The 15,267-nt window shown below is 36.2% G+C and overlaps 1 protein-coding gene across 3 annotated transcripts in view; it reads right to left on the bottom strand.

Annotated features, from left to right (window-relative positions):
• Positions 1-15,267, bottom strand: part of LOC131029530 (prolyl 4-hydroxylase 1) — a 213,778-nt gene that overhangs the window by 118,481 nt on the left and 80,030 nt on the right. For all 3 annotated transcript variants that reach the window (XR_009102788.2, XM_057960037.2, XM_057960036.2), the window contains 2 exons: positions 12,377-12,429; positions 12,154-12,219 (listed from right to left, as the gene is read on the bottom strand). Coding sequence is in view for 2 of the 3 variants with exons in the window: in XM_057960037.2 (XP_057816020.1) it covers positions 12,154-12,219; positions 12,377-12,429 (119 nt within the window). In the remaining variant the exon portion in view is untranslated. The remainder of the gene's footprint in view (positions 1-12,153; positions 12,220-12,376; positions 12,430-15,267) is intronic.

Below are 15,267 nucleotides of genomic sequence, written 5' to 3'. Positions count from 1 at the left end.
CTCAGTCAATGCATTCTCAAGAAAGTGCACAGCTGGATTTAAGTCCAGAAATTCAGTTTTAAAATTGAAACTACTTTATTATAAACTGCCTATGGGTCCCACGCAAGATATTTTTGTGGATAAACTATTCCCAACCACCAAGAAGACCGGATAAACCTGAATTAAAGCCAAAAGTGGCAGGTAGTTGAGATATTTGTTGGTTGGATAACTGGGAATTAATTGGGCATAGGATAAAGCTGCCAGCTTCTAGAAGGTAGATCAGGACCCTTGGATGCAGTCCATCCTAGCCTTCGATTCAAAATTGTAATACCTATAAAAGGCAGAGGCCTTTCTTTTGTAAAGGGTTAGATGGTTAGATAGTTAGAGATTGTTAAATAGTTAGACTCTGGTGAGAGAGTTAGATTTTAGAGTTAGAATAGGTTAGATTTTAAGCAGTAGCATAGAGATGCTGCAAAAATTGTTGTAATAGGCAGCTGAAATCGATATATAGACATTGATTTGGTGTTTATTGTCTTGTTTTCATCCTGTTTGCATGGTTTCTCTCAGCATTTTAGATAGATCTTTCTATTTTGGGTGTGTAGGTATTTGATAGATTCAGGCTCATACCATTAAGGATATACTGATTGTGTATCCTTTTGTATGGTTAACCTGAGCCTTTAATTGTGCTTAGTTCAATTGTAGGTGTTCGTCTGAGCTGCGCCAGAATTGGGTGCTTAGTCGTGCGTCTCCAGTCTGAAAATCTTCCAAGTCCCTTTGAAGATTGCACCGTTCCTGCAAGGTTGTGAGCTATTCTGGCCAAGCAGGAATTGGTTATGTTGAATCCGTCTACCCGCATACCCGTGTTGTTAGTTTTAGATCTCCTAACCCTTTCCTTTTGCTCTTTATTGCGTAATTCGAGAATCGCAGCAAACCAGCTTGTTGCAAATCGTAAGTCCCCTTGTGCTCCTAGCAAATCACATCGACCACTGAGTAATCCCGTAGTCAAGACCTGACAATCAAAACCTTGAGGTCGTCCCCTTTGATCAAACAAAACATAGCATTAGGGATTTCCTTATCTCAAGAGAGGATAGGATACTTATTGAGTTTATTCTATTCTATGTTGGCCGTATGGAGTTTGCAGCAATGCGATTCTAGACACGTCAACAGGTCCCATGGACCGAAACACTAAAGGAATCTTGGATTTGCATCCATGTACTAAAGATGAAACAAATTCCCTTATTTGTCTGTTCTATTGAGTATTGAGTCTAAAACCTTAAAAATGATTAATTAATCATGGGGACACTGGACGAAATGAAAGGGCATCGATTGGATTTAAAATCGAGCTAATCGATTGTCATTGGACTAATAATGGTCATTGAAATGAAAGGGCGTCGATTCTTACCTGTCACTAAAATGAAATACTTTAAGCTTCCACAACCTCTATTAGTCGTCACGTCTTCAGTCGCATGCTCGAAAGAAATGAAATTGCCCCGTAAAAAAATAAGTCGCTTTTTAGGTTTGCGGGAAGTTAAAAAATAAAAACAATAACATGTTTTAAAAACACAATTTTTAAGGAATTGGCTCGCGATTTTGTTGCTTGCCCAGATCACAATTTTTAAAAAAATCTTCTGCGATTTATTTGACAATTAAATTGTCTGCAAGTTCAACTCGCGATAAATCGCGATTTTGGTGATTTTTTAAAGATTTTTTCATCTTTGTTGTAAACACTCATCAAATACCCAAGACTGGTGCAATCCAAATGAACATCCACAATCGAACTAGTGCTAAATCAAGTTCAGACTAACCATACACTATAATTTGCAATCAACAAATTCCAAATGGTATGAACTGGATTTTCCATCAAGTATCATCCATTATAATCAATGAACTTCAACTAAATTTGAGAAGTAACAAGAAAGCATGCAAAATGTATGAACACAACACAAAGATCCACCATATCTTCAATGAAAATTAAGTATTGATTTCAACAAGTCTTGGCAACAATTGTCTAGCTTCCTCCTGCTACCCTACTACAAACTACTATCGATCAATTGTCTATTAACTACTAACCTTTACAAATGAGACGGCAATGCCTTATAAAGACATCCCAAATACAATTCAATGGCCTGAATTGATTTGAAATCAATGACCGAGATTACATGATGAAATCCTAATTAGTGTTAGTTATAACTAACTCCCTTTGACCAATGAGAAAATTACATTGCTTAGGACACATGTCTCCCCTTGAATGTGGACCAATAAAAAATGAAGTTAGGTATATTTAACTTGGTGCCTTCCATATGTGTAGTTGTCTGCCTCATAGGATGAGTCAAGTTCATTGAACCCAGATGCCTTGACTTTGAATTATTTGATTGGTTGAATGTAACTAGGCGACAACTCATCATGCTTATCTTGTAGATCATCACAAAGAAGTTTTTGTGTTTCAAGCAATATCTCTTGATACTCAACATTTCCAAGTCCTTTAATGATGGTGATGAATCATATTCCCAAATTGCATCATCTTGGTGATCAAGTCTCTAACTTTGCTTATCTCTTCTATAACTATCATCCATCCTTGATCATGTTTCACTTTCTAACTTTGGGAATTTTCCTTCTTTTGATGTTCATGTTTAGGATATTTTCTTCTCGATGTATTTCCACTTTCAACTCCAAAATCTTGAAATTCACTTCCTTGTATGATGTTCTTGAGGTGCAGAACATGTTGCAATGACCTTGATACTTGGACTTCCGAAGGAAATTCATTATTGTTGTAGCATCTACCCCTTTTGTAGTGCAAACCTTGAATGATGAACACTTGAATCTTGATGTTGTCCTTTGCACTTACAATGTTGAAATGTTCCTTCTTTGTAGTGTGATTCTTGTGTTGATGTTGTCTTGAATGTGCCGATCCTTCATCCTCAAGCTCCATGCAGCTCACTGCTGGCCTCAAACCTGAAAAAGAACACAATTTGAATCCAAACGCCAGAAATGAAAACAATATTTCACAAAATTTATGCTTCCTAAAACCCTTTCAAATCTGGTCATGAATTTCCAAAGTTGGAAATGATGTTGCTTGACTTGTAATCTGATCAAATCATGCTCAAATCAGAATGCCCTAGCTGGAAAAATTTGCCAAAGTCAGGTCTGATCTATGATTTGCTGCACAAGGTGATGAAGCTGGAAGAATTTCCAATGAATCTGGACAAATTTGCCCCCCTCTTTAAGCTGAAAATCAGTTTGAGGTCACAATGAAGTAAAGGCAAATTCACACCAACATTGCAGGAATTTGCTCAAAGAAATGATAAAAATGCCTTCAAAATCGTCTTGAATCAGGTCTAAAAAATTCATACTAGGTCTGATTTCAAGGGTTTAAGTTAGGTCTGCATCAATTCCCCTCAAATCAGGCAGAAATTTAAACTCAATCAGACCAGAAACAATGGTAAAACACCTTCAATATCGCATGCAAAGAGGCCTCATCAAGTTCACTCTAGGTCTGATTTCAAGCTTGCACTGATACTGATAGAATTCATCCAAAAACGAGTGATTGCTGATGAAAGACTTGTTTCAGATCTGCCCCTAATGATTTGCTCTGCTCTGCTTCTCTTTATTTGTCTTGGAAATGTATTGTATTGTTGTCAAAATGAAGAGATTTCATCTTTATTTTAAAATTTTAATTTTTTTTGAATTTAAATGCATGTTGACACTAGCCGTTGTCACCTCTTATAGTGGAATTTTTGATTCTCAATATTCCTTTTGTTTTTTTGAAAGGGGTCGACTTGTAAACAAACCCCACTTTAGCACCCACCTTAGGACAAAGAAATCAATGACGGCATATAAAAATAGGTTGAGCGCTACCTTCCCTTTGAGCTGGAAATGAAATCACATTTGATCACTTCCCTTGGTTTAAGCTGGAAATGAATTTGTCTAAAATCACTTCCTCTTGAATAAACTAGAAGTAAAATTACTTCCTCTTTTTTTAGCTGGAAGTGTAATTACTTGAAATTACTTGCCTACATTTAAGCTGGACGTGGAATTACTTAGGATTGCTTCCTTTCATTTAAGCTGGAAATGAATTTGTCTAAAATCACTTCCATGCTTATTACTTCAAAACTCTAAATCCCAAGCAATTGACCTAACAACTTTATACGGCATTTTTTCGCAATTTTTTAGCAGATTTGACAACTTTGACAACATTTAACACACTTGACAGTTTTGACAAGATTTTGCAACTTTGACAATTTTTGTTGCTTTCAACAACATTTACAAGATTTGATATCTTTTGGCAACATTTTGCAATTTTGACCATTGTTGACACTTTTCACAATCCTGACACATTCATTAGTCCTGGACTTGAAACACAAATTCCTCACTTGATCACATTCTAAGGACAAACCTTGCACTCTAAAACATTCTGAAGATCATTCAACATTTCCAACCTGGACCGACAAGACAAAACCATCTCATTAAAAAAGGTTTAAAACTATGACTATTACCAAGCTAAAATGACTAAGCTAAAACACCTATGCTATCAAGCAACAAGGTGGGGTCCCCATTTGCAATGGGGCGATGTGTAAAGACATCACAACACTACCCATGCCGGCAATGCTGAATCTGATTCCATGCGCCTCTTTCAAATCCAGGTCAGACCATCTCACGATTCCCTTCTTATTTGTTGACAATAGATTTATCTTTCTTATTTGGAACGGCTCACTCTTTTTTGCAACCCATATTAATACAGCTGGGATCAAGGGTAATTGACCAATGAATAAAATATGGTATTTGATTTATTTCAAAACAGAAATACCTATAAATTAAATAGATTTTTTGGGGGGGTTTTCTGATCCCACATTACTTGTCAATCTATAAATTTCATTTAAAAACAAATTTGACTTCTGGATGAGGCCAACACTGGAAACCAAAAGACTATCACCCTCCAATTCCCAAACATCCAAGAGGGTTTCTGCTATGCCCCTAACCCTCCAATGTGTATTGTGTTATGAGTAGTCGACTTGTGGCTACCTTACCTCTTCAACAAGATACATAATCATTATTACAATCATATACATATATATTTAGGCCATCCTAGGAGTTATATTTGAGTATCTAAGTTGGCCTAGGTGGTATCCAAATCATAAATATGGTATATATAGGAGGTATAGGTTAGTTATTATGATCTTTTTTAGCATTGAGTTGTTATTGAAGCCTATTGGAGGTATCCCCCACAAAGTTAATTAGGTGGTTGCCCCCTCGAAGTGGCATATCATTATCAATTGCTTGCAGCATATTTCCTATTATATTCATTTTGTGAAAGTTATTTCATTGCAAATGGTATTAGAGCATGGTCTTGGCAGCATGAAGGCTAAGTTTTTTCATCAATTTTGGAGGCATATCTTTCAAATTTGAGTGATTTTCTTTGAGACATTTTTTATTGCTCCTAGGCTGACTAAACACATATATATGATTATAATAATGATTGTGTAGCTTATTTAAGAGTTAAGGTAGCCACAAGCCGACTACTCATAACATAATACATAGTATAGGGTTAGGGGCATAGAAGTTTTTGTCCTCAAGGAAAATGCTGGAGCAAGGCTCTATACAAGGGTCTCTAGAATTTGCCCAATGATAGAATGAATGTTTCTCATCCAATCTTTTCCTTATGTGCTTTTTCCACAACCCTAAAAACTAATTAAAAATTTCAATGAGGATTAATGAAAGAACCAACTCTAATATAGCAGATAGTGAGAGGCTCACTAAATCATGAGGTGATTGAGACAAAGAAATCAAAGAAGTAGTAGTTTAATCTTCCTAAAAATGTATAGGAGCATTCATGGTCAATAAGAGATTTGATAGTGCATTCAAAAGGAATTTGACTTAAAGCCAAAACCATAGAAGACACCTAGGATCCAAGATAGGATGCATAATTTTAGGAATAGAGCTCTAATATATAATCATAGCAGTCTCTACTAAGAGAACTTTTGCCTCATCAATCCTAATAAGGCCTTGGTCATTCCTCCAAGACTATTTTCCTCTACTAAACCCCATTTGGTGTTGTGGGAAGGACTAGTGACCATCTTGCTTAGCTACCTATGGCCTTTTCTATAAATTTTTGGAGTTCAAATATTGTTGAGAAAGCAATTGCATTTGTGGAATGTCTATTTATGGGATTTTGATGTGTGTATTAACTACCTCTAATATTTGTTTATACTTTATAATGAAATGAAGGTTGTTAAGTTCTTTTTAGTGGATATGACTAGAAAGATTCATTTTGGCTGCCCTCCTTTTGTCTTGATGATTTGGAATTGATGGCATGGTTCAATGTTAATTCAAATGTACTGAGGATGTGGTGATGCTATTCTAGCTTCCATAAATATCTTTCCATCCCCCCGCCCCAATTTGTTAAAGCCTCAAAAGGACTTGATAGCCTTCAATATTTTGGTCAGAAAGATCACTTTAGATTTTCTTGCATAAGCTATCAAAAACTTCTAATCTAGTTTGTTTTCTTTGTCAACTCTGAAATTAATATCTAATGGAAAGTGGTAATTTAATGTCAATGCCAAGGGTGGTCATTCTTTGCATTTGATTGCCTTGACTATCTTTTAATCATGTTGGTGTGCAATCTAATAATGCAAAACTCTAGCTAGATGATCAATGTTTATAGCAAATTTGGTAGCAAAATGGGATGTTCTCATTGTGTATTAATTGGTCCCTTTCTATTCCCCCTACATCCAACAAAATTATATCAAGCACATTTTTTTCCATATCCATTGTTAGCAAGAAATCAGAGGGATGAAGACCGGAGTTTTGTACCCTAAGGATTTCTAGTGTTGTAGCCTTCCTAGGAATTATATCTAGATCAGAGATTAGTTATACATTAGAATACTAAGACTATACACAATATGATAGATCAAGCTCAAAAGTAAGTATATTCATTATCATCAGTCATATATTACATTCTTTATATCTGCTTTACACATTCACTTTATCTGGTTCACCATTCTATATTATATCTCCTACATACACATTCTCATTCAGTCTTATCCTCATATATATTCTCACTATTTCATTGGTGAATGGATCTCATAACCTACTTATGTTTACAACATAGTTGAATTACTCGCCAAGGCCTGAAAAAAAACTCGGGAAAAAATCGGCCAATACTTGGTAAAACTTGGCAACTTAAAATTTCTTAAATTTAATTGGATATACATTTATTTTGCAAAATTTAGTGATGCATCCAATGAGTCAATAACTGAGAAAACAAAAGAAACAAGCTGAGTCTAGATATATTTGATTGATTTAAACGCAAATTGGGTACAAAATGGCATCCACTTTATGGAATGCTGGCGGCTGATAGACTGATTGAGTGTTTAGTGTCCTCTTGGGCTTTTGTTCCAGTTTTGGTGTAGTTTGCCTTGTCTCTTTCTTTATATGAATTTGAGGCTTGGGCTATCAGCCTTTATCTCTCTCAAGTTTGACATTAAAATATTCCTCCCCTCATATTTCACTCAAAGGGGTATCCTGCTCTTTCCTCTCATCTTTTTGCTCTTGCTTCTCTTCCTTCTGTCTTGGTCCAAGGTTTGTGACTCCTCGAAAACACCTATTCATCTTTTTTTTTGTAAATGACATTTGATTGGTTATTGACCTAACTTCTTTACCCAATTTGGAATTAACTTCTTTTTCCTTATCTTCTTTTTCCTTAACTTGCTAATGCTTTCATTAACTAATTTTTCTAAATGATCATCTTTCAAGAATAGGACCTTAGCCAGAGTCTGTAGGAATTCTTTAAACCTATCATCTAGTTTAATTGTAAAGTTAACTAAATCCGATTGTTGCTTAGGGTTTGTAGAAGATTTTGACAAAGTAAGAGCCTTTATGCTACAACTCTCCTCTGTCGACAAGCTTTTAGGTTCTTAGTTATTGATGATCTTTTCAAAACTGCTTGACAGCGTTCTGGTTCCTTTCAATAACAGACTCATTTTCTCTGGGGTCTTCTCCTTTTTCTTTCTCTTCTCTCTCTCTTTCTAGCAGCAGCCATGTCAGCGTGCTCAGCAACACCCCCAATGGCACGCTCTAACCTTGACTTTGTTGTCATCTCCATCCTTCTTCAATGTCTCTCCTCTCTTTCCATTGCTTCTCTTTGTCTTCTCTTCTCTCTGTTTGGGCTAGCTATGGCCCTTTTTATTTCTAGGTCAATTTGTTCTTAGATCTCTCTGGAATTTCTCATCACCTTTGGCCATGGGTATTTTAGATTTGGTATTGCATTAATCCTTTATTATTCCCCATGGTAGTTATCTGGTAACTTCATTAACAATCACATATTTCCGTAGGTCTCTCTTGACCTTTTCCCCCTTTCCATTTCCCATCCCCTTAGCCTAACCCCCTCACGCAAAGTAGACATCAAGATGGCAGATTTATGGTTTATCATATCTGTTTCATCGTCTTCTTTTTGTTCTCGATCCGGTATACGATTTTAAAGTTGAAAATTTTCCCGGTAAACCTCAACAAGACCTAACCAAGAACTCAGCAACAGAACCATTGATAGCACACATATGAGGGATGCAGCCCGAAGTTTTGTTCCCTAAGGATTTATAGTGTTGCAGTCTTCTTAATCCAGACTCAGTCCTATTTAGGCAAACAAGGAATTATATACGGGTCAGAGATTAGTTATTGATCAGATTAACAAACACTATACACAATATGATAGATCAGAGGTCAAAAGTATTTGTAATCATTATCATCACTCATATATTACATTCCTTATATCTCCTTTATGCATTCACTTTGTTCAGTTCACCATTCTATATTGTATCTCCTACATACAAATTCTCATTCTACTGGTGAATGTGTCTCATAACCTACTTATATTTACAATATGGGATGCCGCCCTTAGATGGTATCCCTAAAGTACATTTTTCATTCTGGATATCATATTCCAGTGTCTTCTTATGGTGAGATGCAGCAACTTCTCTGAATCTGTTGCTGTTTTCCTGCCAACAGCCATATTGACAAAAATTATTGCATAGTTAAGAACTCTTTCGTGTTTAGTAAACTCAGAAGTTTTGATATATTCCCAATGGCATTTCCCATCATAATCAAAGAAGATTCTTAGTACTATTCTCTTGAAAGGAGAAGAAGAAAAAGAAAGAGATCATATTAATGTCCATGGTTGACACAAAGTAGTTCAATGGATTCAAGAGTACATCAGATCAGAATAGAAAGCTCTAAGAAGAGAATCCAAGAGAGGCCCACATAAGGGAATTATCAACAACAAAAATAGAATACCACTAGGGACCACTAACGTGTGGTCAAGAAACCAACACAAATAGCCAAGTAAGCGGAACAAGAACCCCAAAAAAAATATGCTGAGGAGTGCTGGAGAGATAAAGAAGTCTCATTGAGTATTACAGCCTGAGACTGAAATGGAGAAGTCACAGGTGTCATTGTCAATGACTTTGTAAAGACCAATACAAGATCTAATAGTGCTCATCAAAGAGTAAATAAGGCTAAGAGGGCCAAGCTAGGGGATTCTAAGTGTAAGCATAGCACTCCCTCTAGAATCACACTTAGCATCCAAGGCTTAGGTAACTCCCATAGTGAGGAAGAAGCTCATAATATATGTATGTCCCTACTGCTAGGAGGTGGCCCAAGAGGAGTAGATCTACGTAGTTGAGGAGCCAAAGCACACCACCATGAAGCAGCAGATCCACATAGTTGAGGGGGAATGTGTTGGTAAAAAAGTTGTGCGAAACATTGTCTCACAAGTTTATTCATATCAAATGTGTGATATAGTTGCATCCCAAAGCCATTTAAAGCCACTAGCCTCCAAGATGTGCTAGAAGAAGAAGGTGATCAACCTAGGAGATCTAGGATCGCTAGAGATCATCTACAAGTAATTAGGCCAAAGGGTAATGGCCTCCCATAGACAAAGGACGAGGCATCACTGATCCAATATCTAAAGAAAGTAGAGAGAGTATTGCCTAAGTTTCCAGAGAGGGAGACAAACTCAAATATGAAAAATGCTTGAGAAATCCTTACTGTGGTTAAAGGGCTAGGGATCATGGTTTCATAAAGATACCAGATCTCTTCATGACTTAGGGTCCACTATGATAGGCCTAATCCGTTTCTTGTTTAGATGAAAACTCAACTATAAAGTAGCCCTTTGGCATAATCAAGACGGACACTAGACCTCATAGTTTCCAATTGTCCTGCAACCATGCTTTCAACCGAATGCACCCAAAAATCTTCTTGTATCATTACTATCTAATCTAACACAATTTATTTTCCATCTAATCCATAGGAAAACTGACACCAAGGTGTGGGGTAGAGAAGACTGTATCTTGAGATAACAGCCATTTTCCTTTGTGGACACAAGGATTGGCCTGATTATGTCCCTCTTTGTCTGATTCTGGATAAACTGAAGCAGATCCAATTTGCGTCACTTGAAACCACAGATGTTTTGCCTAATTTGAAATTAATGTGAGTTATACTGATGTGGGAGGGTTGATGAGGAGGCCAAGTGGATGATGAGTTTGCTGGGTTGGGTTGGGTTAGGTTAGGTTGGGCATCAGGTAACATTTAATATTCAGAGGGGCAAGAACAAGGTGATTGTAGGTGGAAGCTCAATCAATGTTAATAAACTTTGTTGGCAAAATAAATAATTGATTTTCTGTTTGTTGGATCAGAGAAGAGGAAGCCCAAACAATCTTGTTTGAAGTCAATTCTTACTAGGCAATGTCTTGACACTATTTAGTGGATCAAGACAGCAGAACGCTGGATAGTTAAAAATATTCCAGACATTTCCAACCACAACCAGCTTAGCAGTTCAGATGTAGATATAACCCATGCTCAGCCTTGCTATTATATATTTATTAGATTATTTTTACAAAAGATAATTTCTCCTGCAACATTCCAGTATCTGAAGTCGAATTGGAGTTGATTTTTCCTCGTGTTTAAGGTGAAATTACTGTTTAACGAATTCTCGTCTCAATGATTCCAAGCTTACGGGGACATTATCCAGCTGTACTATTTGTGTACTAAGTTGTTTCTATATCATCCCCAAATTTATAACTCACTGCAACCAGCCACTGCAGCATAAAATAAGTTTACTGATCCAATTAAGATGTGTTAAAGTTAGTCATTTGACTGACAAAATTGCCATCATACGAGAAACCATCCACTCTCTGCAGCACTTAAAACGGACTGGCATTTAAATGGTTAGATTTGTCTAAAGAACTTGACTGATGAGACTAGTGCTTGAAACTCCAAATTAGGCAAGCATTTAAATTTGATATAAACATCACCAAATGGCTGAAATAAAAAACCACCATGGATGTCAACTAGTGATACCATCCCAGTGATTGTGATTCATATTATTATTAGCATCATTAGCAGTCAACATATTTAGATTACAGTTTGAAGTGGATCTTCAAAATGAGTGAAGTAAACTCCATGTCTAATGCTAAAATCAAAATCTATTTATGCTAAGGCAATTTTGAAGCCTTATGGCATCATGTTTTGAAGAAATTTCATTAAATGAACCAAAAAATGTAGCCACATCCTGATAATGGATTTTAGCCTCTAGCTAGTGCATTCCCTGAATTATTGAAGGCTGCTCTTTAAAAAAAGGCAATCTCCATTAGCTTCTAAAATGGTCTATCCTTTGTTGATAGCTAAATGGACCCCTCTCATAAGAGTTGTAGATTCCACCATATTATTGTTATATGATACATCTACCAAAATAAAATAATGCACAGGCTTTGACTGATCTTTATGATCTCCAATAGACTCCTTTGGCTGCAGGGCATGGGTTGACTTTAAGCTTGCATATTTTAATTAAATTTTACGTAATCTACTTAGGAGGTCACCATCTCACCAAGAGCTTTATTCCCTTTTCAACCCATTGGCAAGGAATCATCTTACATACTGGTAACTAGTATAACTGCCAAGCAATACCATCAATTTGAATGTATAGCCACTAAATTCTTCTTCAAGTTACAATTCAGATCAACACAAAATCCTTGGAGTATAGAGTTTATCAAAAAATTGAGTAATAACACATCATGATGAAATTGCACATGTCAACGTCACGACACTGATTTGCCTGATACAAGATAATGTGAAAATAATATGTCCCCAAAGAACAAATATCAAACAAATGAAATAAAAAATGCATACCTCAGGACTCAGAAAATTGTGGAAAACAATAATTCTTGGGGACCAAGAAATTATTTCGGGTTTAACCTGTTAAAGAAGAAAACATTTAATTAAAAGTAGTTCACCAAACTTTTCCTTGGTGTTTGGGTAATGACAAGGGCACATGCACTCTTACATAATTGACAAGAAAGCATCTAAGATGTAAAAGAACTTGTCTTCATTGAAGAGATAGCTTGCAACATACAAATCCAATCCGAAGCATCCTTGCATCTTCATCCCGCTCCCAGGGTAAAAATCCTGGCTATGAAAAAATGTATCAGAGAAAGAACTTCATTGTTAACAAATGGAAAATTATCACCAAATTAAAACTAAAAATATTCATCTAGAACAGCAAACTTAAATTTAAGAAAAGAAAGAAGTGGACAAGAAGGAATGATTAAAACTGCACTGATCTGAAAAGCAACAAAACTATCAGTCCTTATCGGACCCATCTTCTGAATTTTCTATTTCCATCTGCACTGTACATATATATTAATTATCTTTAATAATTATTTTGGCTTGAACAAATAAAACATTATGCAACAAAATTGTGAGCCACCAATAGCCCATTTCATGAAGCCCCATAGTTTGGCAATAACTAGTCACTCACCCATCAAGTTCACAGATCACTATTATTAGTAAACCACTGAGGTTGAAATTACCAGTTCAGGTGAAAGCATGTAAAGTGATCACATAAATATAAACGTTGGAAAAAAAAATCATTCTCAAAGGTATTTAGCCAGATAGAAGCTATTCGAAACAGGAAAATACCAAAAAGGAATAACCAACAAAGAGTTGAATTCCATTGGATCCTTGGTGCAGAGCAAAACCATTCTTTCCTGTGAGGTTTGAATTAGCAAACTCCATATTTGTCTAAGTCCATGCCCATAAGTTATTTGTATTGAGCAGCCAAGGCAAAGGGTCAATTTTCATTATACAAGGATGCTTTCTAGATTAGCAAAGTCCATAATATGTGTTGCACTGTTCTATAAAGCATTGTATGGTCTAGCCTTTTCAGTAAAGCTGAACCGTCCCATAAATGCTAAACCAGATGTGCCATGTGATTCTCTGCTCCTAGACTTGATACTAGGTTGTAGAGGTCTTTAGTTCATCATAAACTTCAGTGGCAATAGACAACATTTTTTATTTTAACACCCTACAATAAGGAAAAGAAGATGTGGCTGTGGCCCCAAATTGTGAGCATTTGAGTGTTGAGGTTCAACTTTTTAGGAGGTATGCAAGAAACCAAAAGCGGGAAGATGATTAAGCATAGCACACTTCAGAATCAATGTTATACAGTTGAGAATAACAGTAAAAGAACAAAAATCTAATATTCTAGTAGCAATAAAGGATTGTGAATCAGAAAATTTTGTGACCTCTAGCAGGTATAGTAATGTGGCAATGCTTATAAGGGACAAATATTGGAGGGACAGGCTATACCTTTCTTTTCCGTCCCCTTAGGCAGATTCATGTTATTGAACCATTTCAGAATCTTTTTCATGCTCTAGAAGTTCCTAGCTATTCATTTGAAAATAGCTTTTTTGAGCATTCCTTGTCACTGCCTGACCTTGGGTAGAGTTTTGAAACATTGACCCTTGCTTGTTTGAGGACATGACTAATCTGGCTCCAAAACGGCTGACTAACCTTTGTGTTATACACACAGCCGAAAAATAAAAGATGCAGCTAGTTCTGCCGAGCACGGCCGAGATGTGTAATTTTCGACTTATGCTTGTGTTATGCAATTGTGGCGTTTTTGGAGCCAGCTTATAGCTACAGCCCTTGTTTGAACCATGCTTAAGGCAAACACATAATCCTTTCTAGAACTTTGCTTCTGAGATGCAATGTAAGAGCAATTGTATTTGTTTTTGTTCTTCCCTTCCCTTTATAAAATACACTGAGCATCTAGGAATTTATGTGTTATATGCATATATTTAACAAGTTTACAAATTATCATTATGATCTTAAGACATGCAATTTCTTCAAAGTGGCAATTAAACAAGTCTTGGTATCTAAAGGTTTTATATACAAATTCAAATATGTTCACTTCATTGGTGATTATAGCTCAGAAGTTCAGTTTGATGACTACTTTTTCATAATGTTTATAAAAAAAATTCAAATTTTCAACAGCTCATCTGTGGAAATCTGTTCTTGATCTTTCATCGTAGCAGCCTGAGAGGAATCTAGTGGGTGGTGGGCAACACCATGGCATCCTACAGCAAAAAACAGAGCTTTCTGTCCAACAGAAGAATAAGAATTTTGGTGCAAAGACCTGCTTCTCTTGAGTGATAAGTAATTGTCCAATAAAGATGGATGTAGTAGCTCTGTACCCTGTTGCACATATCCTCATTTAGCTCACCTCGATAGGAACCATATCCATCTTCAAAGTGCTAAAATATAATAATCACTTTAAATAAAAACATATTGCAATGATTCCTCTTATGTTTGCAACCATTTTATGTCATGACCCTTCTTTCTTCCATACTGCATATTAGACAACAAAGCAGGATAGAATATGAAGCCAGTCAGCCAAAACAAATCACTTCCTATCTAACCAGACCAAGAACAAAAAAACAACCATGGTTGAAACAAATTCCTGGAATGAACAGAGCCAGTCATAGTATCATTAGACAAGGATACAAAGAACAGAGGTCAATGATTGTGATTCTTAATGTATGTCATTTATATAAAGGCCAATCTTTGATTTTTGTTCTTTATTTCTACTTTGAGATAGATACCAATGAAAAAGCCAAGCCAAAGACTCATCTCCTGTGTACGATAAACCCAACTAGGAAACTGCATGTGAACATCTTTCTTTGCAAAATATCACAAATCCAATGTATATTGTTCAGTTGTCAGTCATTGTGTGATGCCAAAGACTCATCTCCTGTGTACGATAAACCCAACTAGGAAACTGCATGTGAACATCTTTCTTTGCAAAATATCACAAATCCAATGTATATTGTTCAGTTGTCAGTCATTGTGTGATTAACAGTTTCCCACAGGGACACATCCTAGGAGTTTTTAACCTGTTCTAGGGACAGAAAGAACATTCCCACTTATCCCCTTGTTCTTGCCAAATTTGTGAATGTCCCATAG

Source organism: Cryptomeria japonica, chromosome 5, assembly GCF_030272615.1.
Source record: "Cryptomeria japonica chromosome 5, Sugi_1.0, whole genome shotgun sequence".
In the NCBI taxonomy this organism is placed as follows: domain Eukaryota; kingdom Viridiplantae; phylum Streptophyta; class Pinopsida; order Cupressales; family Cupressaceae; genus Cryptomeria; species Cryptomeria japonica.
Note: the sequence above shows the minus strand (reverse complement) of the source record. Positions and strands in the feature narration are given on the sequence as shown.